Source organism: Amia ocellicauda, chromosome 18 (genome assembly GCF_036373705.1).
Source record: "Amia ocellicauda isolate fAmiCal2 chromosome 18, fAmiCal2.hap1, whole genome shotgun sequence".
NCBI classification, from domain to species: Eukaryota; Metazoa; Chordata; class Actinopteri; order Amiiformes; family Amiidae; genus Amia; species Amia ocellicauda.
Window position 1 is genome coordinate 9,379,091 of NC_089867.1, and position 27,283 is coordinate 9,406,373.

At 37.8% G+C, this 27,283-nt stretch overlaps 1 protein-coding gene across 8 annotated transcripts in view; it reads left to right on the top strand.

The window, feature by feature from the left end:
* Positions 1 to 27,283, top strand: part of cobl (cordon-bleu WH2 repeat protein) — a 77,567-nt gene that overhangs the window by 19,458 nt on the left and 30,826 nt on the right. For 4 of the 8 annotated variants that reach the window (XM_066690640.1, XM_066690644.1, XM_066690647.1 and 1 more), the window contains 7 exons: positions 2,127 to 2,312; positions 6,421 to 6,628; positions 8,857 to 9,085; positions 9,942 to 9,986; positions 11,159 to 11,247; positions 12,118 to 12,192; positions 19,848 to 20,036. In XM_066690640.1, the coding sequence (XP_066546737.1) occupies positions 2,127 to 2,312; positions 6,421 to 6,628; positions 8,857 to 9,085; positions 9,942 to 9,986; positions 11,159 to 11,247; positions 12,118 to 12,192; positions 19,848 to 20,036 (1,021 nt within the window). Of the gene's footprint in view, positions 1 to 668; positions 768 to 2,126; positions 2,313 to 6,420; positions 6,629 to 8,856; positions 9,086 to 9,941; positions 9,987 to 11,158; positions 11,248 to 12,117; positions 12,193 to 19,847; positions 20,037 to 27,283 lie in introns of those variants that run through there. The other 4 variants (XM_066690643.1, XM_066690645.1, XM_066690642.1 and 1 more) reach the window with 4 other exon arrangements.

Sequence of the window (27,283 nt, forward strand, 5' to 3'; positions counted from 1 at the left end):
TTTTGTTTTTTTCATGGTTTGTTTTTAATAACCAAAGTGTTTAGGCTACATGGTTATCCTATACTTTGTTTTTAGTACTAGGCTATATCTTTGTTAAAACTTAAGGCTATTCAATTTTTTTTTTTTTTTATCAAAACAATGGATATTTGCTGATAAAACACTGTGTAGTCATGCTTCTAAGGGGATTTGTTCCCTTTCTTTACAAGTAAGACTTTTGTTTTTGAACAGTCATTAGTATTGTATGTGAAGTAGCCTAATTGATATGTCAAGTGAGATCCAACCGACAAGCCCAGTTTTCCACCCATATGAGCCTTTTACCATCCTTTTGACAAGTGCTTTTTAAGTTGTTTGGCAGCGTCAGGGAAAAAAAATAATCAGATATTTAATTTTCCTAGTGCTTCAGCTGAGATGTAATTTGATGATTAAGCCACACTGATATTTTAATTTATGGTTACACACTTTACACTGTTTTGCTCCTTAGCAACTTACCACTGCTGATTGGTAATATTGCAAAAAAAAATGCCCTTGAATCAATGATACTGTACAGAGATTAGGAAATTCAGCTTTGTTATTAATAAATAACCACGGGCTGTAGGTCCAAAGGGCTGTGGAATGCTCTTATAGCCTCTACTGCATTCCTTTACAGTGCAGTGCACTTGTGATTATGCATTAGACCCACAGGTTACAAGACACTTGGAAGCATTTACAGGAAGAAAAGGCAGATTTGAAGGATAAATCAAGACCGAGGCTTTTTATTTATTCTTTACGTGAGTTTCTTTTACTTTTCCATATGTCTAGTCACAGAATGAGCAATAATTAGTGATATGCAGGCTGAAGACTGTATAACTGAATTTGAACTATTAAAATCTGAATGTTTTGGAGGAAATGGAAAAGAATATATATACAGCTTGTCTGCAATCTCCCTGTAGTAGGGATAGGGTCACGACAACCAAAAGTGAAATATGGAGAAAGATTGCTGTCTATAGTGCCAGGTTTCTGAGAACACTGAGATAAAGGTTGAGTGCCACAGTCTTGTGTGTGGGGCAAAGGGAGGCGATATTAACTGAGATTCTTTAAAAATAAGTTTAGGGGAACTTGGGAAAGCTGGTGTATTCCCTGCAAATGGGAAAAAGTACTGTACTTATTTATATTCATATATTTAAAAAATGTTAGTCATTTTATAGCTAAATTTACAGACCACGATTAGCATTAGTATTGGATTACAAAAATATTACTGAAATATCTATGGGTAGAGCAAGAATAATGTTAATCTGTGTATCAAACCCAAAATGAGAATCACTCGCAGAGCAATGGGTATTCTAAATGCAGGCCAGTTTATTCTTTATTTGTTTTTAAAATTGAGGTTTGTTTTGCAATTGTATCGACCTGGTTTGAAATAAGTTAAAATGGAAAAATCTTTCAAATATCTAGGACTTTACCAAATTAATATAAGACTCGTGAAATGGTTCAAAAGCATGCATTATATGTCGATGGAAAGAAACCGTGTGTAATTACTATAGAATGTATGGTTCATGCAAGAAACTGAGCATTCCTCATGATACTCCTAAAAGCTGCAGTGCATACCATGTACTTAATGTATTTTTTTTTCTAAATATACTTACTGGAAGGATTTTCAAAAGCTGAACTTGGTGTGCTAGTCTTAAATGTTTATTCAACTGTATGTTTCTTGTCCCAAGCAAATAAATGTATATTGGACAGACATTTCCATTTACATGCACGAATTATGGCATTTAAAAAAAATATTATGCTTCATTACATTAGACAGTATATTTTATAATAATTCTGAAGTATAATTTTATAAACGCAGAGGTACAAGTCATTCTCAACAATCTTATCTAATATGTAGATAAACCGTGTGTTATTTTAAGAGAACAGCATAAGCCCTTGTGTAGTTTTTGCTTTGGCAACAAAAGGTTCAGGCCACACTTCAATATGAGCAGTGTTATCATATTTTGACCTAAAGGTGTTACTAGTTGATATAAAGAAAGTGTACCTTTTTATGGTTCTGTTATTGCTCAAAGAAACAAATTAATTGACAGCTATGCACTGTCTCTCAACTGTCACTAATGTCCTTCTGATTCCTCTGTTGTGTTTCTTTCAAACAGGAGAATGAAGGCTCGAGCCCCTCCTCCACCTGTAGCTCCCCAGCCGGCTCCGCGCAGGATCTTCAACGCAGCCAAATCCGCAGGGCAGGGCGGCACTGAGGCCAAAGAGAACGTCCTGCGCCAAACTGTGGGCCTTCTCATCACTCTGCCATCGGGCTTCCAGACCACAGACACCGTGAGCGGAAGGTGTGTGCTGTGCAGTGGTCTGTATGTTCTAGGGTTTGTGTGTGTGTGTTTGGTAGGCTCTTAACACCAAGGGCACACCCAGTCATTGGCTGATTATACCAAATTAAGTTAGTGCAATTATTATTAGGCAGGCTACTGAACTCCAGCAACAGTGAAGGAACCTCACTGTGGTGTTGTTGTTACTTAGTGAGGAGAAGGCTGTGGGTCTCTCCATCTTGTCTTAAGCTGAATAAGTTAATTCTCAAACTTAAGCCCCATTCACACTGAAATGCCAGAAAATTGCAGGAAAGTTTGCCTGCTTTTTTCCTGTTGCACCCCCTTCACACTGGCTTTGAATGCCGGAAAATTGCCGGCAAGGATCCATTCAGCAAGAGAGCTATAGCCATGGGAATGAGACACTGCAGAGGCTGTGGATTTGAGAGAGGAGACACGGACCCATATTCTGCACGTGTTTGTAAAAATTTGATCATTTTCCCGTTTTGCCACTTTCCTTCATTGTGTTTACTGGGCTATTGGTTCTAACCAGGGTGCCGGTTCACTTCCGACTCACTACCAATAACTTGTCGGGAGGGAAAGGCAAACGATATGTCAATCTAGGTGCGTTTTCGTGCTATGACCGGGTCAAGTTGTATGGTTGTGTATTTTTGCGGTGTGGGCACAGGACCCAGCACTCACAGATCATTTGAACCAGTGAACCTAGTATGAGGCTCGACTCTTGGTTCATGGTTGTGTAACGAGGGGTGTTGTGTGAGTCTTGACATACACTGCAGCAAATTTTAATCAACTAAAATAAATGAGAATAAAAGCATGACATTACATTGTGTGTATATCTAGATCTTCCAAAAGTCTGGGTTTGCAGATCTGCGATTGATTGATTGCTCAAAACAACTTATTTTATAAAAAAATAAAAAAAAGGTTTGACACTGCATTAAAATACAATTAAATAATTCAAAACAAACTACCATCAGTGTCACTGTAATGCAGTCTAAAGGCTCGTTCACAGAGGTTTGTTTCGTATTCAGTGTGGCTCGGTTCTTTTGGGGAAGAGTGTGAACAACAATTTTCGATTGGCAAAGGAACCGAAATGAAATGAACTGAGGCAACAAAAGAGTTGGCAAAATAACTGAGTTTGGTTTGCTTGGAAAGCTTGAATGTGACACAGGAGGGTCTCAGTTCATTTTCAAAAAGAAAACGAACTCCACATTTGACCCAAACATTTGTACAGTACCAGTTAAGATAACGTGTGCATTAGTATTTGTTCATTTACTTATTGTTAATGCTAACATCAGTAAGATGACAACAATTGGATATTGGGGTATATTCATCAAGGGCGTTACAAAGGTATTTCTCTCATTTTTTCCCAAATTGAATATAATGCAAATTAAAGTTAATAAATCAGAGCGTACAATTTTATTTTTGTACTTTTGTTTGTGTGAGAAAATAATAATAAACAAATTGCTATAAAAATTGACTGTGATACATGGTTTCAAAACAAACAAACCGATTTAATTTGAAGCAAACCCAGTGTGAGGGGGTAACACGTTTGCCTATATAGAAGTATTATATTTTGCATGATTTTTTGGGTATATAACATCTGGCATATGTGTGACAATAGTTAGCATTACATATTTGATGAACCAACAGGTTGGCGTATCAAATGTTATTTTCAACCTCCACCATTTCTAATGACCTGGTCTGTTTCTCGTTACGGTCACAAGTTCTTGGTCAAAGGTGGCTTAACCGTTGTGTTGTGGTCGCAAAAATGCGCCCCTATTCTGATTTGGTTATGTCAGAATTGGTTACGCACTGCCTCGACACGCAAAGACGTGACGCATCATTTGCCGGCAATCATTTTCCTGCTCCATTCACATAGACTCCTTGCCCGCAAATTGACGGCAATTAGACTAGGAACCTTGCCGGAAAAGTGCCGGCAACGATTTGCTGGCAATAACCCATTCACACAGACCTTCCCAGCAACAAAATGCTGCCAAATTGCCAGGGAGCTCTAAATAATGACTATTCAATCTTCTTTAGGAAGAGTAAGGATCCATTTTTTTCCAAATGCAAGTGTTACCAGACACAACATGACGGGCAATTTTGTCAAACCTCATCGCAAAAACAATAGAACACATTGTTCAGATAGGGAGCTTTCACTGAAGCGACACGATTAAAATAGAAAGTGTTTGCAAGTCTGTGATTTTGTCTCGTGACATTTAGGAAAGTGACCAGTGAAAAGCTTTGTACTGCTCACAACAATAGAGTAAACCAAGAACAATACACGGAAAACAATGGCTGAAGAAAAGATTATTATTGAAGTGTCGAAATACCCAGAGCTTCACAATAAAACTCACAAAGATTATGTAGATATTTTGTTATCAGCAACTTGTTTTAGTAACCATCATGTATTAATGTAATGACCTGGGAAACGTACACTCTAGAGGAATGTCCTATTATGAAGTGTTTACCATTTTAAACACTTGTGTTTATTTCTATTGCTTATTAAAATGTTTGGCTTTAAAAATAAATACATAACCTGATTTGAAAGAGAAAAAGTTATGTACCCACAGTCTTCTTTTGCGTCTTTTATTCAAAACTATTTACTGTCGCATTGCGTGAATCCATCACTACCAGTGTGAAAGGCTATGTCAAGGTGACAAGATCGCTTTGCCACACAACAAATCGCATTGTCTAGTGTGAATAGACCTTTACTTAAAGCGTTACATTCATTTAAATATATCTAGTGTCTGTTGAACTATTACTCCCAGACAGCTGTGGGTGTTACAAAGCATTACTTTATATGAACCCATTCCCTGCCCTGGGCAACTGTGGTAGCCCAAACTGAGTGCTCTACACTGCCTTGGGTGACTTTTCTCGACCGAAACGCATCATTCATGATGATGACCTTTACTATCCATTCAAATGCATGTTGCTATGCATAAAAAAAACCTATATGAGTTGAAGCACTGAAATCTCATTCGTATCATTGTTTGAAGGGATATATCACGATTTTACAAGTTAAAGACGAGAGTTGTAGTGTCGAATGAGGAGAAGTGAGTTCCAGAGCGTGCGGAGAGATTGGGATATCGAAGGTGATGAGGAGTTTGAGGGTTTTGCTGATGAAGATCTTGTGGGGCTGGGAGATGCAAATCAGGCTGTAGAAATGGATGGATCCATCAGATGGATGGAGGGAGTGACAGAAGGAGGAGACAGGGCTACATGGGTTCCTATGATCTGAATAACATTAAAACAATGCAGGTAATCCATGGTGTGTGTACACTGCACTAAAAGCTTCCATTTGCTTCTAAAGCAGTGCCATTAATTGGTCATTTCAACCAACTGGTTTCAGCTGGAATCTGTGTTCCTTTTTCTAAATGGTTAACTTAAGTGTTCCTTTTAAAGCTTACATTCTTAGTCGTGCATTCAAATCATTGAAGGTAACAGCTACTATATCACAGCACTGATTGCAAATGCCATCCCGATGAATAATACAATGGGATGCCTGGACATTTATATAGACCTTTAAATAGCCTTATTACATATTCAAGCTATTTTAGAATGTGCCAGTTGCCGTTTGTTCTTTGCTGTTTGTTCTTAGCAAAGGCGATGGCCTAAATATTTACATTAAATGTGAATTAAATTTAAAAGTTTTTCTTCTGAGACCCTGAAATCATGTGAATACAGGTCTGACATTATATTTCTGTACAAAGATTAGCCTTTTTTTTGATAGTCTCAATGAGGGTATTTGCACTGAAGTTCATTAGTTTATAGGGTTGCAGGGATGCTTTTATACACAAGCAGATAACCTATAGATAACCCATTTGTTTTGTTTTCAGGTTATTATTCTATATGCACTGTAATGTAGCAGTATATTTTTCATTTGTATGATTCTTAAATTCACCTTTGGAATTATATCTGTAACGCCAAATCAAAACCTGTGTTTTGATTTTCGGATCACAGCGAGGGGATCCTTATGTAATTCTGTAAAGCCAGTCTTGTCTCTGTGATGCGTTAAAACACTCAGTGTAATGAGAGGTCCTCCTGTCAGATCCACAGAAGTAACCGTATCTTTAACTATCCATTGTTAATGAGTGTCCGTTTGTGTCTCCAGCAAGGCGCTTATGGACATGCTTGTGGATCTGTGCAGCCAGTACCATTTAAACCCAGCCTACCATACACTTGAACTGCAGTCTCCTGAGGGTGTCCCAATAGCCTTCAAGCCAAACACACTTCTGGGGACCCTGGATGTGCACAAAGTGTTAATCAAGCAAAAGGTTGCCGAGGAGAAAGTCAGAAGACCTCCGCCGAAAGTGCCAGAGGTGAGTGATGTTTGGTAGCTTTAAACTACCTTAAATATTATTTTCTTTGTTTCTTATTTGTGCATGAATTTCAATTCGGTATGCTTTGTGAATGGCTTTTTATAATATTTGCATGTTGTTCCTATACCAAAATACTGTTAGGTCTTATTTTCCCCTTTCCCTCCTGATGATATTGTGATGGACATACAAGAATTTGGTATTGTGCTTTTTGTAGGGCAGTAAAAAGTTGTGTGAGCATTTTACAATGTATTTTTTATAATCATAGTTAATTCATCTGGTGGCCGATGGCTGACGGCCCTCTTTGGTGGGACTATTCAGTTTCATTTGTTTTCTAGAGTACAGTCCTGTAACAGTTAAAAAATTTACGATCCACTTGAGAACACGTTGCATGTCTAAAACGTACCTCTCGTTTATAGTAAGAGCAGATTCCCCACATATTCTTGAAAACAAGTGTGAAATTACCCTTGCTGCTCTCTTTTTGACTCAAATAACTAAATCCACATGCATGGATTTGTGTGTGGCATGTTTGGAGTGTGGCATGCTTTTATGACTTGCTCACCCACCATCTTAACAATCTGCTTTTTTTTTTTTAAACATTGTGTGAATAATTTTAGGAAAAGCCACTAATACACAAACGAACACATGCAAAGGTAGGCTTATGTTTCCAAACACTGGCCCTTGCTCGTCCCTTGTTACTGCAGTGTGAATTAATTTTCTACTGTGTATCCGGCTCTTTTCTTCCCAGTGTGTAAATATTTAATGACTTTACCTTTAGTTACCCTGTATTATTTCTATCACTCTTGCTGTTCCTCACATTTACTTCTCGTCTGCTCACAGCCTTTGCCATTTCCCTCCTACAATTATCAGTCTGGTGTGTTTTTATTTTGCCTATTAAATATTGTGTCAATTGGGGAATTTAAAGATACTGAAACCGTGACATCAGAGGTAGAAGATCTTAAGTATTAGATTGCACGTTGCAAGATAAACGTTTGATACATGAATCCTAAAAAGGGGTGCTTTATTTTACAACTGCTAATCGCATTATTTTTATGGGGAAAAGTCTTTGTTTTGATCAATTCCTTTAGCATGGCTACTAAGATTTTGAGACCAACTACATAATTGTAAATGTTTATAAACATCTTTTTGAATATTAAATCCCTGTTTCATACAGAAAATGTTTAATAATGCTTTTTGTACCGACTTGGTAGACAGAATGGAATCTTTTCAGGATTTCTCTTCCGACCACATATTAGAAAACGTGTAAAATGAAGCGCCAGGAAAAAGCTGTACCTTTCCATCAGAACTCCCTCTCTGTGGCTAAACTGTGTTTTTGAAGTCTTGTCTTGTCCCTGTAGCAGTCTGCCTTGTCTGCTGAACCCTGTACGCCCTGGCATTTGCAAATTAAAAGGACTACCACTTCAAATGGCAAGATGATAGATAATTGAAAGATCATTAACCGTACTGGGCATGCAACTACTCACTTTTAAGACTCATTACTTCACGTTAGATCATGTTGAAATCCGCACCGTTTGCCTAAATAGTATATATGCATGTGTGTGTATAAGATAAATAAATAAAGCCATGAAAACTTTCATTATAGTGGTTTTTTTTTTTTCTTCTTTTCTTTTACTTTTTTTTCAATTTTGTGTTTTAAGTGAAACTGAAATCCTTCTAGTGTAGGCCAAACAAGAGACGTATTGATTTGTTCACTCATATCAAGGGCCTGTTTCTAATTTATCTAACCTACTGCAGACCAACATGTGTAAAAGGTTAAAAACTGCAAGACTACAGGTTTGAGGGGCTTATATTGCACCGCAAATTCAAGATGTTCCTATACTTTCTCCCTAATGAAACCTCTTAGCAACATGAGTGACAGCATTCCTGGCAGCCTGCTAATCTCAGTAAATTCTCCAAAGTAACAGTGGCAGACCTCTGGCTGTGAACCTATGATCTGTTTGCTTGACATCCTAATCCAAAGCTTCAGAAGCTGGTCTTACTGGTTTTATTGGTATAACTTGGAACATGTTGGCTTTCCTTTACGATGCATAACAGTGCTGCACAGAAAATATTATAGCATAGAAACCTTGTGAAAAACACCTTTTATAAAAACTATTTTGACCTGAAAATGTTGTCTGTTTTGTTCTGAGAATGACATCACATTTGACATTTTAGTTATTTTACAGTTTATATATATAATTTCTTCTTTCCCATATTTTTGTACTCCCTAGAAAACCGTGAGGTTGGTTGTGAATTACCACCGGACGCAGAAGGCTGTGGTCAGGGTGAATCCTCTGGTGCCGCTGCAGAAATTGGTTCCAGTCATTTGCGAGAAATGTGAATTTGATCCCAGGCATGTCACTTTGCTGAAGGACAATATTAGCAACAAGGAGCTGGATCCTTCCAAATCACTAAGTGACTTAGGAATTCGAGAGCTCTATGTGTTGGACCAAAGCCTTGGTAAGCTGCAAGAACTGTCGGTGTGGAGTCATTTTAATGGTAACAGATTTACAGAGTTGTATGTCACCTGACTGTAAAAATGAGGCAAAAAGTTATGTTTAAAATTAAACGGGTAGATTTTCTAAAGTAATACTTATAATTAATTAGAGAGTTGTCCTCTAGTTTTCATGCCTCAATGTTAACTCTCCGTACTATTTTGGTTGAAGTCCTAGTGCCTTAGAACTATACATAGAATAATATATTTAGTTATACAGACTTGAGACATTTTGTATTTTGTATTTAAAGACATCATAAACTTGATTAGTCTAATCAGTCAGTCAGGGTGTAAATCAGGGGTAGGCAAGGGCTGAAGGGATTTAATTAAAGTCATTATTAAGATAAGATAACTCAAATCACCTGATCCCAGGTACCTATAAAGCCTGGACCTTGAGGACTGGAATTGCCTCCCACAGCTGTAAAGCAATCTAAAGCATTTAAGTGAATGCATGATACAATCCAGAAAATACTGATAAGCAGTTAAACTTAGAAAAACGTCAACATCATTTGCATGTTTCAGTGTCCACTCATAGTGTTTGTCATGAATGTTTTGAGTAAAATGAAGTTCAGGCACGTTGTAATGAAGATAAACACATTCCACTCTGAATATAACATCAAACGACCAGACAGAATCACCATTTTTAGATTATAATTAGTGATGCACATTTGCTAAAATATGAATCCATTATTAACATAATACATGGATCTTCCAAACTGTCGATGTCTTAGCTGTCAGGCTTTTGTTTGTTTGTGTGTTTTTGTTTTATTGTGTTCCTGGAGTGAGATCTTAATCTTATCTTCCATCTTCCATCGCTTCCAGTTCTCCAATCTAAAATTCACTCTGCCCCGGCTCTTAATTACACAGGTACTACACAAGGGTCTGTTGTTTTGGTAGTAGTGGTGGCACTGCAGCATTGTGTTGAAAAAATAACCCTGGCTGTTGTGCTGTATAACACTGCTTTGTTTGAATTGTAGATTATGCTTTTGCCTTATTTTGCTGGAAATTCAGAATTCGTACCCTTAACAATTTAAATATATATTTAAATGTTTCATTCATATATTTATTTTCTGTTTTTAAATGTACGTGTAAAAGTTAATTATTGTTTATTGTTGAAAGTGCATACAATTCCTGCATGATCTTTTTTTAACGCAGGCTATAAAGTCCTCGTTATAATCTAAACTTCAATGCAGTTCAAGACTAGGACTTTGTCCATTGCACCTTCTCTAACTTTTCCCTGTCCTGGTTTCCAAGCACTCATCTTTGCAGTTATTGTGCATTAAGCAGATACAGCTCTGGAAAAACCACTGCAAAATTATCAGTTTCTCTGGTTTTACTATTTATAGGAATGTGTTTGGGTAAAATTAACATTTTTGTTTTATTCTATAAACTACTGACAACATTTCTCCCAAATTCCAAATAAAAATATGAATGGAATGGAAGGGCTGCCATACATGTAGAGATGCTGATTTAAGAAAGATTTCCGGAGCTGTATTTCTGTATATATGTTCTAAACCTGTGTGAAGACATTGTGTGTGATATTGTGTAGCTTTAGTGCCATCTGCTGCATTTAAGTGGTTAGTGCATAAGTTATTTAGATTGTTTTTATTATTGTAGGTATGCTTTTGTAAGATGCTGTGAGAATTGCATGGACTCAACATTTTTTTTTCCACTTTAAGGTCATGCCAAGTTTTTAGAAAAAGATTACAGCAAAATAAATCTGTGCAATCAGTACTTCACCCTGTTGTATTGAATGCCATAAAAGATGCCTTTCAGTTCTGAGATCTGTTTAGAAGAATCTCGGCTTGTGCCAATAAGCCAACTGTGACGTTTCTTTGTCCTCTATCCTGTTTGTTTAAGAGATAATATCAAATAAAGCATGTATGGCAGCTTGCATCTGCTTGATAGATTCACTAGCACATGGCTGTTGCTGAAGCTTACAGACGAGTCCCGTACTGCTGACTAACAGTTTAACTTAATGTCAAATATATTACATTTGAATGTGAACATCCTACAATTGCCATATTGTTTTTTTACAGAGCCAGTCTGCTCTTCTTCTTTGAGTGCCAGTGCCTCTGAAAGGAAAGGCATCTTTGGTCTCTTCAAATTCAACAAGAGGAAATCTAAGGTGAGAAGCTTATCTCACTTGTTTGGGGAAAAGCTGATGGATTGTCTGATAAAATGCAATGTTACATTCATATATTGGGTATGTTGACCACTTTTGTAATACATCACTGAATAAGATTACAATTAATTCTCATAAAATACATGTGTTAGGTGCTGATGTGAACTCTGCACTAGGGTTTTGGCTTCATGTGTCTACACTGATTTAAAGCTGACCAATTCTACTCCTTGTTGCTTTTCCATTTCCTACTTTGCATACTTATCAAGTTTAATGATCCAGAGCTGTGAAACGTAAAGCCTTGCGGTGCTTTTACTTCTTTTTAAGCAAAGATATCTGCATGGATCTGTAAATAGAAATGTATTTAGATAATGGGTGCTTAGGAGCAGATTCACCCTTTTTTGTAGTGCTAAAGAGTAAATCAACATTTAATGGATTAATAGTGAAAACGTTTTTTTCCTGTGTCCATAGAGGAATAATGGGAGTGAGAATCATGACGTTTTGGATATTTGGATATGGACATGCCTCTGAATACTGATTTCACACTCTTGTCTGTAAAGCAATAGTGCATAATTTAAAAACGCACAGTAAATTACACCATGTACTGTGTTAGCTAGATATATCTGCCTTTCTAGATTATTAGTATTATTAGTATTGCTGCCATGTTTATAATTTCTGCAATAACATTTTAATTGGTTGTGTGTTATGACACAAAGAAAACAAAAACTGTACATTTCCTCTGTGTCCCATGCTGCAGGGATGGCATGAGAATATGGCTAATGCATTTAAAAAATGTCATGCTTCTTGTAGGTCTTTTAACTGTATAGCTTCTGCTTTGGCTTGGCCTTGCATGTTAGCTTTATATTCCTGTTTCAGACCGAAGAGCAAAAAGATATGGACATGGATCATACTGGTGATAAAAATGCTCACAATTCAGAAAACGACTACGCTGTGAGTACTAACTCCATGTGCATTTCTGTTAACCATGCATTTGACCCACTGGTGTTGCTTTGTGATCTGATTTTGAAGAGATTTTTGAAGACTAAATATGATTTAAAACGATTTCTTGACTATTTCTTCAAGGTGGTTCTTTTTATATATACAAACATATCTAAGGTTATAACTATAGTACAAAGCACAACATGTACAGAGATTAAATAACTATTCACCAAAATCCTAGGTTTCATTGTATTTAAGTATTAATTTTCACTTAAATTGTCCTCTGGATGGTATACCAACACTAGATGGCAGTGTAAACATACATACAATTACTGTGTAGCAGATACTGTCTGAAAGCATGAGTTAAACTGTTGAAGTATTTCACTCACTAGTCAACTTCATGAGGTTACTATATGCTGCTGAAGAATGGAATAGTATAATGACTTTAAATACCCAGTTTGTGCACAGGCATACTGTTTTTCCTGCATGCCAGATAATACTAATGCTGTTTCATGGGTCCATAATTATCTTTTGCTCTTTGGACCAGTCTTTGTGGTTTAGTGCCCAAATTATGAGTATTTTACATAGCTCAAACTTTGCAGAGTTAAGGATATGAAAAAACAGTAAAACATTACTGTCTCCTTTGGTATGGAGAGTTTTGCATTAGTTGCATTATTGAAATCAACAGCATTAGTACTAGTTGGTCAAGGATGACCAGTTGTGTTCCTCTTTGTTTCCCAGACATATTTGTATGCATAGCTACCACTTTTATTGTATCTGTTGACTTCTGGTCTGTGCTCCTTTCAGTAAAACATATTTTGTTATCGTTTTGGCTTGTACCATGTTTTTTTTTTTTAGTGTCCTGTTTTCTTTTCAAATGGACAATATTTGTTTACATAAACCAATAGTTTATCTACTCCTGTGTGTAGAAATAAAAACATCAGATTACATTTTGCTCATTCAAATTCTAGTAGCTCATCAATCTGAGGATCTCCAGATATTGCTTGAAAAGTCCTAGGGAACCTTGTTTGCAGGATCCATTTGTTTTTCCATTGCTTCCACACATGCACACCTTCCATTTTAAAAGCATATGAGCTGTCATATATATATATATATATATATATATACAGCAAGGGAAAAAAGTATTTGATCCCCTGCTGATTTTGTACGTTTGCCCACTGACAAAGAAATGATCAGTCTATAATTTTAATGGTAGGTGTATTTTAACAGTGAGAGACAGAATAACAACAACAAAATCCAGAAAAATGCATTTCAAAAAAGTTATAAATTGATTTGCATGTTAATGAGGGAAATAAGTATTTGACCCCTTCGAGGTCAGACGTTTCTTGTAGTTGGCCACCAGGTTTGCACACATCTCAGGAGGGATTTTGTCCCATTCCTCTTTGCAGATCCTCTCCAAGTCATTAAGGTTTCGAGGCTGACGTTTGGCAACTCGAACCTTCAGCTCCCTCCACAGATTTTCTATGGGATTAAGGTCTGGAGACTGGCTAGGCCACTCCAGGACCTTAATATGCTTCTTCTTGAGCCACTCCTTTGTTGCCTTGGCTGTGTGTTTTGGGTCATTGTGATGCTGGAATACCCATCCACGACCCATTTTCAATGCCCTGGCTGAGGGAAGGAGGTTCTCACCCAAGATTTGACGGTACATGGCCCCGTCCATCGTCCCTTTGATGCGGTGCAGTTGTCCTGTCCCCTTAGCAGAAAAACACCCCCAAAGCATAATGTTTCCACCTCCGTGTTTGACGGTGGGGATGGTGTTCTTGGGGTCATTCCTCCTCCTCCAAACACAGCGAGTTGAGTTGATGCCAAAGGGCTCGATTTTGGTCTTATCTCACCACAACACTTTCACCCAGTTCTCCTCTGAATCATTCAGATGTTCATTGGCAAACGTCAGACGGGCCTGTACATGTGCTTTCTTGAGCAGGGGGACCTTGCGGGCGCTGCAGGATTTCAGTCCTTCACGGCGTGGTGTGTTACCAATTGTTTTCTTGGGGACTATGGTCCCAGCTGCCTTGAGATCATTAACAAGATCCTCCCGTGTAGTTCTGGGCTGATTCCTCACCGTTCTCATGATCATTGAAACTCCACGAGGTGAGATCTTGCATGGAGCCCCAGACCGAGGGAGACTGACAGTTATTTTGTGTTTCTTCCATTTGCGAATAATCGCACCAACTGTTGTCACCTTCTCACCAAGCTGCTTGGCGATGGTCTTGTAGCCCATTCCAGCCTTGTGTAGGTCTACAATCTTGTCCCTGACATCCTTGGACAGCTCTTTGGTCTTGGCCATGGTGGAGATTTTGGAATCTGATTGATTGCTTCTGTGGACAGGTGTCTTTTATACAGGTAACGAGCTGAGCTTAGGAGCACTCCCTTTAAGAGAGTGCTCCTAATCTCAGCTCGTTACCTGTATAAAAGACACCTGGGAGCCAGAAATCTTGCTGATTGATAGGGGATCAAATACTTATTTCCCTCATTAACATACAAATCAATGTATAACTTTTTTGAAATGCGTTTTTCTGGATGTTTTTGTTATTCTGTCTCTCGCTGTTAAAATACACCTACCATTAAAATTATAGACTGATCATTTCTTTTATTTATTCCTGGCAGTGTATTTAAAAATGTAAATGGATACCATGTTCTTGGGTTATCATTCATATTGGAAGGTTATCCATTTTTATAGTTCTAACCCACATTAAATCAATGCCTGTAACCGTACTTTTGGATTTCCTGAAAGCAATGACTCAGTTCCTTCAGATTCTGTTTAATTTGTTACCCTAAATCCCAGATCAAAGTGCTACTGGATCTGCTCTCCTTTTCTGCACATGATACATTATTTTCTTGTGGCTGGGGTCTCTATTTCTCCCCCCGTTAACCCCATATTTTCATTAGTAGTGTGGTCTTCATGGCACAGGGTGGCTCTGAAGGTTTCTTTTTCTTGTCCGTACTTGCTCGCCTTTTCACAAGGTGCTGAATAAGCTCCTTTGATTTTTCCAGGGCTTGGAGAACCTTTTAAAAATAAATAATCTGATATGAAACTTCAGCAAGGGGAAGTCTTTAAATTGTATGTACTGTTTTCAGATATAGATCTCGAATCCTATGCCAGAGCTAGATCTGATTATGTTTTGTTGTTGTTAAACTCCAAGGTTGACTAGGTCCTGGAGGTGTCACAACAGTCAATGTAAAGGATATAGGTATCATGTATTCTGTTTATGTGCTTGGATTGGTAATTTATAGATGTTGGTATGTTTTAATTGGTGGCAGGTAATCAGCTGTTGTAATACAATGGTCTGAAGTATAAGGTCCCTCATTTCAACACTGCAATGCTGTGTCAGAGTTTTAAATTATGATTGTTAGGCTAATTGCTTGTCATATCTGTATTAACCGAAGATTGAGATAATTCAGGAAAATGTTACTATAAAAAGTGAAATGTTTATTCTTATTTAGTTTATTCTTAATTTATTCTTCTACTGGGTGACTCTTGATTTACAGTAAAGCATCAAATACCTGTGTGAAATGATGGTTTCTCTCTTTAACATCTCTGCGTGTGCACAGACATTGGGAATGATACAAAATATAATGGATAAATAGATCACTTAGTGTGTGGGGAGGCTTTATGCTCTTCTGTGTGTCAACTTTACCTAAGTGGTGCTTTTGTAGTGTCTTAAAAACTAAAGAACTTGGGCTTAGTAATGGACTAGCAGCTAAACCGGCAGAAAAATCTTCTGGGAGGTGAAATCTCAGTGAAAATGAAAATCTAAATAATATTAGAAAAAGGCATAATGTGTGGGGTGCCGGAGTATGGATACCAAGAGAGATCATTTGACATATTCTTAAATAAATAGATAAATAAATAGATTGTGGCTAACAAGACTGGTTCAACGAGACCAATGTTTGGCAACGTATAATGTAGAAGGCAATACTGGTAGTTTTGGACAACTGTGTTTCTGTGACATGTACTTTACCAAAGGGACAGTGCTGTTTTGAGAGAGGTTTCATAATCCAGTGCCTTTTAACAGGATAAAGTTTGTTTTCTTGACTTTTCACAGGTTATGTAACAACGTGGCAAATATAATCTCCTTAAGAGCAGAGTTTTGGCAGCGGAGGGCATTTTTCTTTCTCTTTGGTTCCCTTAAGAATCCGCATTCTTGTGGTTGCAGATGGGTTTCCTTCAAATCTCTATGACTGATGTAAGGATGTATACTATTCTCTGTTTGGAAAGGGCTGCTTCTACAGAAGATAAATACAAATTGTGCCTTTGCCTTTCTCATCTGTATTTCTGTGTACAAGGAAGTTTGTTATGTAAAAACATTATAGCTCTATAAAATATTAAAGAATGATGTTCCATAAGCTAAGCTGGTCCACTATGAATCTTTTTGCTTTACGAATAAAATTTGCACACTGAAAGGGTAGCCACTGCCTTTATTCTTCCACAGAGAAGATACAAATGTTCAAACCCTGTCAAAGCTGTGCTAAATCAAGCAGCAGAAAACCCTCACTAGGCCCGGAGTGTCCTGTACAATGTAAAGGGACTTAGAGTAAGGCCCAGATTTGTTAACATAAAAGATAACTAAGCATATTTTTAATGTAAACAGAGGAGACAGTCTAAGGAGATTTGGACATCCTGCTAATGGGAGGATCCCAGTGCGGCGCCATCTCACACGACTGTTGTTGGCAACAGCAGCTAATATGTTGCCTAAGAGAGCAAAGGGGATTGAAAATATCAGAATAATTAGTTTGTGTATGGAAAAAAGGTCTTTTGAGCATATGACAAACTTTTAAAATGATTTAAATCAATATAAAATACGTATTTAAACCGGTATGTACTGCAAATTCCTCAATATACAGTGAAAGCAACATGTATCAAAAGCTTTCATAGTATTCAATTATAGGGCCACAATTTCAACTAAAGTACATGTCAGATGTTAATGCTGTAATTATATCTGCCGTTCCATAAGGTCATCTTAGATATTTGACTATATTTACTAATTTGCTATGATTTGAATACATTTATTTAAACAAATGTTAGCCATGCCCTGAATTATCCCCGCACTTTCGGACTTTCATATCTCACATATTGAAGTACACAGTTTTTGTCACTCCCACCGAAGAAATCCCAGCTTGATGACACCAGGGCCCAGATTATATCAAACCTTTGACACACCCCTCAGTTCACATTCCAAAGCCAATACTTGATTGCAGTTTTCCAATGGGTAGACATGAGACATCTCTGGCAAACCCGAAGCTGCGATCAAGTATTTGTTTTGGACATTGCAATTGGCAGGTGGACTGAAGTTTTGATTTAATCCAGGACTGTTGTGTATGTAATCGTGTAACAACTGAAACTGCATCTTCCCTGAGAGGAGACGAGTTCTGTCTTCATGAACCATCTGTGTAGCTAACTAAACTAATATGTCTTTATGGAAGATAGAAAACCGAGAACTGCACAAGCAGCAGTTTGAAAAGACAAAAGAGAAATGCACTCCCTGCTCTCAGAGATTAATCTTCTCCTAGAAAAGTGCTGATCCTCAAGCAGTGAATGGTCTCTTTCCAGGCAGCTTCAAACCTTTAATGATCTTGGTGCAGTTTGCAGTGAAAGGCAACATCTTGTTCATGAAATTGTTGTGTCCTAGTTAATTTCTTGATGTATTTTAATCTTTAGAAGATGCTAGCTGGTACATTTATATAAGACTTTACATTTAGAAAACAGTTTCAATTCAGTTTCAGAAAACACGAGTTTTCCAAAATATTTATTTTTGACTTTGAGTTGGCTTTTTCAGCTGTGATAAAAACATAACAGTGTGCATGGTATGGTCATTTCCCGTAGTTTGATTTGAGGCCTTGCATTTAAGGGAATTTAGATTTTGATGGCGTACTTTTTCTTCAGCTGGTTGGCCTGTAGTGCACATGCTTCAACAGCATATGTGTAGTTTGCCGTTTTCTTGATTAATGTCAGGCTTTTATAATGGGAGCAAGCCCTGACAAGTAGAAGTAATGGGGAGGGGGGGCAGGGGAGGTCCCGGGCAGCATTAATCATGACTCTGCAAGTTGAACTCAATCCAAGTTAAATTGATTGCTTCTTATGATAAGTAATCCCCTTTTCCCCATTCATTATGATAGTGCTCTTCAGACAGTCTTCAAGATTGTCAGTTCGCAATTTTAGCTTCAACTACTGGTTAATTCTGTCTGTAATGACCAAGACGCACATGGGCAAATCTGATCTGTGTTTCAAACCATATTGCTTCATCATCGTTTCCAAAAAAAGAGCCAAACTCCAGAAGCCAAGCAAACAAACATGCAGAAAGGGCATCACATTTTAAAGAGAGAGGAAAATAAACAAGTCATTTTTTAATTTTATTTACATGCACAATAATTTGAAAAAATATATTTGTTTTGAGGTGAAAAATAAAATCTAAACAGCAGATTTTCTGGATGAGCCACATTCTTGCCACAGACCCACTATAGTAAGAGAGCTGTGTGCTCCCAGAGTCTTGTTTTACATTCTTATAACAGTGGAGGGGAAATCTGGGGAAAGACTTCTAAGCATGGTGTGAATCGAATTTGCTTCTGCTTCACATTTCCTGGCAAACACCTATAAACCAATTTTTTTTTTTTTTTCCAGAAGCCGTGATACCTTGATAGAAAATAAATTAAGCACAAGAACAATCCTAGCACATATGTTAAAATCAACACGAAAGTACTGCACCACCAGAATAATGCAGAGGGTATTCATTTAAATATGAATTTAACATTGCATTTTTTTAGACATGGGCGCTTTTGTTTTGTGTGTTTTCGCTCTCTGCACGGACTCTGAAACAGGGTCTACTGCTGTATCAACATACCTACATTTAGCAGTAAAGACTTTCCAGATAATTTTGTATCTGATTCATAATTCAATTTCGTTGCACAAAAATATTTGAGAAATCCCGATTTTTATCTTTTATATACAGGTTCTGCATCGGCTTGCTTTGTCTCGTCCATGTTTATTTGGCTAATTTCAAAGTGCATCTGTTTCCAACGAAACGACCAAATAAAGTTGCTTTGATTAGGAACTACTGAAAAGGAAATTGCTCAACATGATAGTTCAGCCTGTGGCTTTTGGCACCAGATTCGCGGAAGAAGGACACAGCTACACCACCACACAAAAAAAGAACTTGACATTTCAAACATTTTATTGACCACTAAGGAGAACCAACAGGAAGCCAAGGCATTCTTGGAGACCAGAACCACACATTTTAATCACTGACCTTTAAATACCACCTTGTACAGAAACCCAGTCAAAAGAACACAAATAACAGGAAACACCACTACATACTGGCACCTTATGTGTTTTACCCTCAGTCCTTTATCTGTGGATCATACAGAATATATCAACTTCACCTTTGTTTTGTCTTGAAATGAAAATGTACTGGGATATCTTGAATTGATAGCTAATCTAGGCTGATTGCTTTTATCTACCTTTTCAACTTCTTCAGTGATTCTTAATATATGCTGTATATTCAGGGGGTGCATAGCATTCAAAGACGCTTCCTTCCAATTGAAAAAAGGTTATGAGTCTGTAGATAAGACCCTGACCTATTAGTTTTGATTTAATACACCATCTTCAGCCGATCATGATTGTTTGTCTTTCCTGTTTTTGTCGTTTTCAGGGTAGTTCAACAGCTCCCAGCACCCCCGCTGTGAACCTGCGGCCCAACACTCTCGGCCAGTCGCAGTCTGTGAGCAACATCTCCAGAACGTCTCCAAAAGCGGAGTTCAAGAAACGCCGGGCACCACCGCCTCCCCAGGCACTTCCCGGTGTGCAGATGGCTCAGCGAGGCTCAGAGGGAAACATCCAGGTAAGGTCCAAATGGCGTCTTTACATCCCATTGAGACACTGAGCTCTGCTTTGATCATATACAGGTCGCAACCGATAACTGACTTTCAAATACCGCTATTCCCAAAATGCATATCCATGATTCATATAGTTAACCCAAAAAGGTCAAGACCATTTATTAGAATATCTTTCACCAACTCCACATTGTACATTTCACTTTTATATTCCTTAATATGAACTTCTTCAAAGAAATACAAGCTCCTAATTTTATTATTGAGTGCCCAGAATCAAAGCCCTAAACAATTTTCAGGAGACTTTTATTAATTTAATACAAAATACTTATTTTGGTTTTATTCTTATACGCCCCTGTTTGTTAACATTTGATATTGATTTAAGTATCTTGTATCGGTTTTATTAAAGTGAACGTAGGTATTCATGGCCAAGGATTCCAGGAGTTTTGATTTAATAGTTCAAAAATAATTAATATTAAACTTTGAAACCCAGAATAATGTGTTGTTGTCATTTAAGGTTTAACATCATATATCAGAGCTTACATGGTATCTATTTGCAGGGCTATAATGACCTCGTATTCTCCAAGGGGATTAACACCAGGTACAAATAAAAAAGTGAATTAAAGCTTGTTCACAAGTCACACATTCTGACAGTACTGTTCTAATCTTTATCATGTCATTCTATTGGAGAGACCTCAACGTTTTAGGCCACTTGTTACTGAGCGCCTGCATCCAAGGAAAATGTTTTACTGAAACAGTTGTTGCAAAATGTGAGACCATGGCCTTGTGCCCAACAATAATCCTTGCGAGGAGGTGTGGTGTTGTATAAACAGGCAGCCACGGCAGGGATACACAAACAAGGCTCCGATTAGCCTGCCATGATTATAGGGGAGAAATTAAAGGTTCAAAAGTTGATGTCTTGTTATTTAGAAGAAAAGGTGACCGAGGTTAGCTAATCAGTGCAGAAACATCACAGCCTGGACTGCAGTGAGAGACCGTTTCCTCTTCCTCACCATAACAAAGTGGTAGTCTCTGAACCAGCTGGACAGAAAAAGTACTGACATCCCTTATCTTGGGATTGTTGTCAGATCTAAGGAGTGTGTCATACAAGTCCCTCTTTGTTGCTCTTTCACCTTCCGCATTACAGCATATATTTTCATTGTAAGACTCAAAGCTTATTTGACCTCTCCTGTTTTGGAAAAAATGAAAACTAATCATAAATACACTGAACTAATGAATTTAGGATTTATTGTAAATTGAATCTAGTAAATTGCTTGCATCCAGAATCAATTGCATAGTTCTTAGTCATTTACTAAATTAAGTTTTCACTTGTGTATAATGTGATACTGATTGTCCCCCGTCCCCCATAAGTAGACATTTAGCCTTTACACGCAGACAGTGACTGCTTTCATTGTTGATTTTCAGAAGATGAATTTCCATTCAGATTAAGTGTTAAGCAAAACACAACCACGTGTTTTTGTCGTTTGTGGCTTCCGTTACTATAAGCACACAGAACCAGATTAAGTTACTGTTACATATGGATGTGAATGACATTAAGAGAATATATTTTAAGGGAAAAAAGTGCCATTCAACATTTTCACCCAGTTTCTTAATATAGACCGAACTGACTTCTGAATGCGAACTCCAGTCAGAGTTGCTATCTGTCAGGGGAATAATTGGGAACTGTGTCTTGCCCTTGATATCAGTCAGTTGTTTAGGTGCCAAGACTTGAGGGCTACAGACAGATACTCCCTGCCAAATCATATAGCCACAAGGATTACTGTTGGTATTCATGTTCTGATATAGCTTGACTTGTGCATCATTTCCTTCTGCATTAGGCCTCAAGTTTTATCAAGTTCCAAATGTTTCAGGTATTTGTGGATGTTTTTTTTTTTTGCTTGACCTCAAATGGTCTCTTGAAGAGATTTCTTCTTATTATAGATTTGTATAATTTTTATATGAATGGGAGGAATTCACAGCATGTAGCAGTAGTGGGAGAGATTACCCCTAGAGAAAAACAGGAATTAGTCTTTGTAATTTGTTGTGTAGTAATAATAATAATAATAATAATTACAAATTAAGCTTGATACAAAATAAAGATGAAGTTAGAATTAACAATTTATAGTCCAGAGATCTCAAAGTGATGTAGTGGTCAAAGCCACAGCTAGAAGTGTAAACAGGCTAGGAAAGACTGAGCTCTCTGTAGTCGAGTGGCCCCTGTGGCTTCTCAGGGGCCAGCAGGTTCCGGTGTTGACTGATTGTGATGGATAGGTAGTTGGCATTCTGGCCTTGGTTGTAGGATGTGTGATTGGTCACATCTGTCTTGAAAAGGAATGGAGGTTGTGGCGGGAGCCAAGCATTTGTAAAATGTTTTTTTTTTTTTTTTATAACAATTTACAGGACAAAATCATTTAAATATAAGGGCATTTCCTGTTATAGGAAGAAGCAATTTAAAATGTTCTGTATTTTTAAAATAGGTATTGTCAGTTGTTGAGGTTATTCATATCTGCTAAAGTTCAGAAGAATTTAAAGTACAAAATATATGCAATCTGGTAGTGCAGTGAAAATACTTCACTTATAAATCCACCAGACCATACAGTGGGGGAAAAAAGTATTTGATCCCCTGCTGATTTTGTACGTTTGCCCACTGACAAAGAAATGATCAGTCTATAATTTTAATGGTGGGTGTATTTAAACAGTGAGAGACAGAATAACAACAAAAAAATCCAGAAAAACACATTTAAAAAAAAGTTATAAATTGATTTGCATGTTAATGAGGGAAATAAGTATTTGACCCCTTCGACTTAGTACTTGGTGGCAAAACCCTTGTTGGCAATCACAGAGGTCAGACGTTTCTTGTAGTTGGCCACCAGGTTTGCACACATCTCAGGAGGGATTTTGTCCCACTCCTCTTTGCAGATCCTCTCCAAGTCATTAAGGTTTCGAGGCTGACGTATGGCAACTCGAACCTTCAGCTCCCTCCACAGATTTTCTATGGGATTAAGGTCTGGAGACTGGCTAGGCCACTCCAGGACCTTCATGTGCTTCTTCTTGAGCCACTCCTTTGTTGCCTTGGCTGTGTGTTTTGGGTCATTGTCATGCTGGAATACCCATCCACGACCCATTTTCAATGCCCTGGCTGAGGGAAGGAGGTTCTCACCCAAGATTTGACGGAACATGGCCCCGTCCATCGTCCCTTTGATGCGGTGCAGTTGTCCTGTCCCCTTAGTTTCCACCTCCGTGTTTGACGGTGGGGATGGTGTTCTTGGGGTCATTCCTCCTCCTCCAAACACGGCGAGTTGAGTTGATGCCAAAGAGCTCAATTTTGGTCTCATCTGACCACAACATTTTCACCCAGTTCTCCTCTGAACCATTCAGATGTTCATTGGAAAACTTCAGACGGGCCTGTACATGTGCTTTCTTGAGCAGGGGGACCTTGTGGGCGCTGCAGGATTTCAGTCCTTCACGGCGTAGTGTGTTACCAATTGTTTTCTTTCTGACTATGGTCCCAGCTGCCTTGAGATCATTAACAAGATCCTCCTGTGTAGTTCTGGGCTGATTCCTCACCGTTCTCATGATCATTGACACTCCACGAGGTGAGATCTTGCATGGAGCCCCAGACCGAGGGAGACTGACAGTTATTTTGTGTTTCTTCCATTTGCGAATAATCGCACTGACTGTTGTCACCTTCTCACCAAGCTGCTTGGCGATGGTCTTGTAGCCCATTCCAGCCTTGTGTAGGTCTACAATCTTGTCCCTGACATCCTTGGACAGCTCTTTGGTCTTGGCCATGGTGGAGAGTTTGGAATCTGATTGATTGATTGCTTCTGTGGACAGGTGTCTTTTATACAGGTAACGAGCTGAGATTAGGAGCACTCTCTTTAAGAGAGTCTCAGCTCATTACCTGTATAAAAGACACCTGGGAGCCAGAAATCTTGCTGATTGATAGGGGATCAAATACTTATTTCCCTCATTAACATGCAAATCAATGTATAACTTTTTTGAAATGCATTTTTCTGGATTTTTTTGTTGTTATTCTGTCTCTCACTGTTAAAATACACCTACCATTAAAATTATAGACTGATCATTTCTTTGTCAGTGGGCAAACGTACAAAATCAGCAGGGGATCAAATACTTTTTTCCCTCACTGTACCTGGTGTTTTATGTTTTAATAAATATTCTTATTGTGAACTGTGATCTATTTCTATTTATTGTTAATAGACTTCAGACATGTTTTTCATATTGTAAATCAACCCTCAAACTAAGCTATATATTTTATATTTTTGAAATACTGTTTATAACAGTTAAGGAAGTGTTAATCAGAGGCTTAATAATGTCCAACATTTTGGAAGGAAACAAATGCTGGTATGTGTAGGTTCTTATGAGTTACAGGAAAGTCAACTGCATGGATTTTTCTCTTTTTATTAGATCAACATTAGAACAGCAGTAATGGACTTCCTTCCACACAAAGATAACGTGTTTGTTTAGAGTCCCATATTTATGAGCAACTGTTACCAACAGGAAAATCCTGTTAAATCAGTTAATTTGTTCTCTGGAAAATGCTAAGACGCTTTTCACGGTTTCACAGCCTGTTAGAGTGTGTCCTGTTTAATCTATTTACAGAATAAATAATCTTTTAGCCTCAATCAGACACAATTTACAGTGGTCATCAAAAAGTAGGGTATAGATGAAATGAAGTGAAATGGTCTAATTCAACTTTTCTTAAATTTACAAATAAAAGTTAAACACCAAATCCTGTAAGAGCTCAGGACACTTTCTAACATTGTGTAACCTCAATTGCTTTGATATGGTTCTCTTCATTCCAGTGAAATAAATGAACATGTAGCCTAAATTCTGCTATAGTTAATGGCTATGCTTCAATTTGTTTGTTTTCTCCAATAGAGTAACCACTTTGAGATCGTCCAGCCTCTTCCAACTTCATTTTAGGACTACACTTTTACTCTGGGCAGAATGCATACACAATTTCCATTGTATACTTTACATTAATGAACCACGTGTTCTCTTTCATAAGGTTTTGATTCTGTCCTTACGTGTCAGATTCAGGGTAACCTTAGCTGTTTTCCCTGATCTGAAGTTACTGATTCAGTGTGCAATTACAGGACTCTCCCAAATCAATGTGTGACTAATTGCCATCCCCAACTTGGATTGGAAAGTTTCTCCTAGTCCTGTAATTTATACCCACACTCAAATAATACCTGAGGGGAAGAGTCGTGGTTCTGCGTCAATTTGTTTTCCTCCAGCAGGGCCTGTTTAGACTGAGTGCTTGTTACTGGAATCTTAAAACAAAACCAACCATGTTCAAAAGTGAAATGTCAGCGTCCAAAATATTTGCTAATCGGCAATTAGAAGTTTACATTTATTGTTTCTCGCAACTTAAACTACTTCCTTTTGTTTGGTTTTGTTTTCCACACTGCCCACCATTTTCCTGAATATATATTTTGTAGTGATGTGCTTGATTAAATCACTTATTTTTTTTCATTTAGTAATGGCACCCTCTACTAGATGATATTCTAATATTAACTCTACAATAATAATTTGGTTGTCTTACTCTGTTCCTGTTTGCTATACAAATGGCCAGTATTCACTCCTGAATGGAACCAAAACAAGTATTTTTGTGTAAATGTGTTTCTTGAAAACTGCTCATATCGACTGTCACATAAGCATGTATGTTATGAAACAAAAACATTATTCCAGGTTACTATGTAAAATCACCAGCATATCACCATAGCTATGTGAAGGCTGACGTGTTTCCATGTCACAATAGCACCAGCTTTTAAAGTGCTGGGTGGGTGTTGTGACAGTTTTTCATCTTTAATTTACAGACAATGAAATAACTGTGGCAAGTCCTCCTTTACTGTTCATTTAAATGTGTTAACTGATTTTAACATAATCCACCTACCTAATGTGAAAATACTATAGTAAAAGCACCTGTAAGTCAACGCTTGTCCAGTCGTTGCCTATTCTGTACATTCGGCCTCCTGCCAGGTTTGTGGCCCTTGGGCATTGACTTGGCAGAATCCATTTTGAAATAAAAACTGTTGCCAACCTCATGAAGGCTTTATATATTTTGTTATTCCCATGTCTTCATAATTGCTGTATATACATATAAAAATGTGATGACAGATTCAGAGAGGCCAAGCACTATATAGAGAGAGAAACGCAGGGATGGTTGAGCAAATTACAAGGTTGAGTAGCAAAATAAAATATTTAAAGTGTGAAGCCAGAGTATAATAATATTCCAGCAGTTAACATGTTCAAGAATTTGTTTCACTGTAATACAGCCAAAAAGCCACATGTACATTTGAACATTGCAGGGCAGACTAAATACAAAAACCCTTTGCTTTATTTATAACTACATTTAACTCACTGGACAAGCTGTACTGAAACCCTTGTTCTAATTTCTGCACATAAAACACAATTATCTGTTGGTTTACTTTGTGATAAGATAGAAAGCTCCATTACTATAGAGCTATATACAAACAGGCCTGATGTTTGGGAAAACAGGCAAGTGTTCAGTATCAAATCAATACAGACAAAGCACCTGGCACAAAGTCAGGGTGGCCTTATGTAATTAAGATAGTCAACGGGACAAAGAGGAGATGGATTTAGGCTCCTTGTTGCTGTAGTAATTCACATGAAGATGCATATTGGATGTCATGAGGTCTACCATGCAAAGTCAGAGCTAATTTAGAAGGTAAAGTTCACTGACTGCTGCAAATGTGGACCAGAAACCAGAACATTGTTAGTGCCAATGTTGGTCTCCATTAAATTCCCAAGACGCCAGTCCAGCCAGTCTGTGTATCTCGGTGTTCCTCTACATTGTGGCCATTAAATGAAATGTTTTGTCCTTGTTTAATTCCTCAGTAAGGACCGTAAGCGTCTTGTTCTGGGGATTTTGGTCACATTTCCCCGATATACCGCAGGGTAATTCGAGTATACAGGAAACAAAACCGACCTCAAACAGAATGTCTTGCAGTACGCCATCTGTAACCCTCAGACCTTCAGGCAATGCATGAATATAAATGCATTTATTTCAATCTGCTTATGAAGCTTGTTGCTAGTGAGTGGGGTTAGTGGATAGAGAAAATTAATGCAGAATGTGACAATCCATTTTCGAGGCAGCGGAGACATCGAATTGAAGTATTTTATCAAGCAAAGTGTGTTTTTTAATAGTGCATTTAAATACAGACTGTCAAGTTTTTTCATTCTGGTCCTATTTACTCAGAAGCATTTGGTT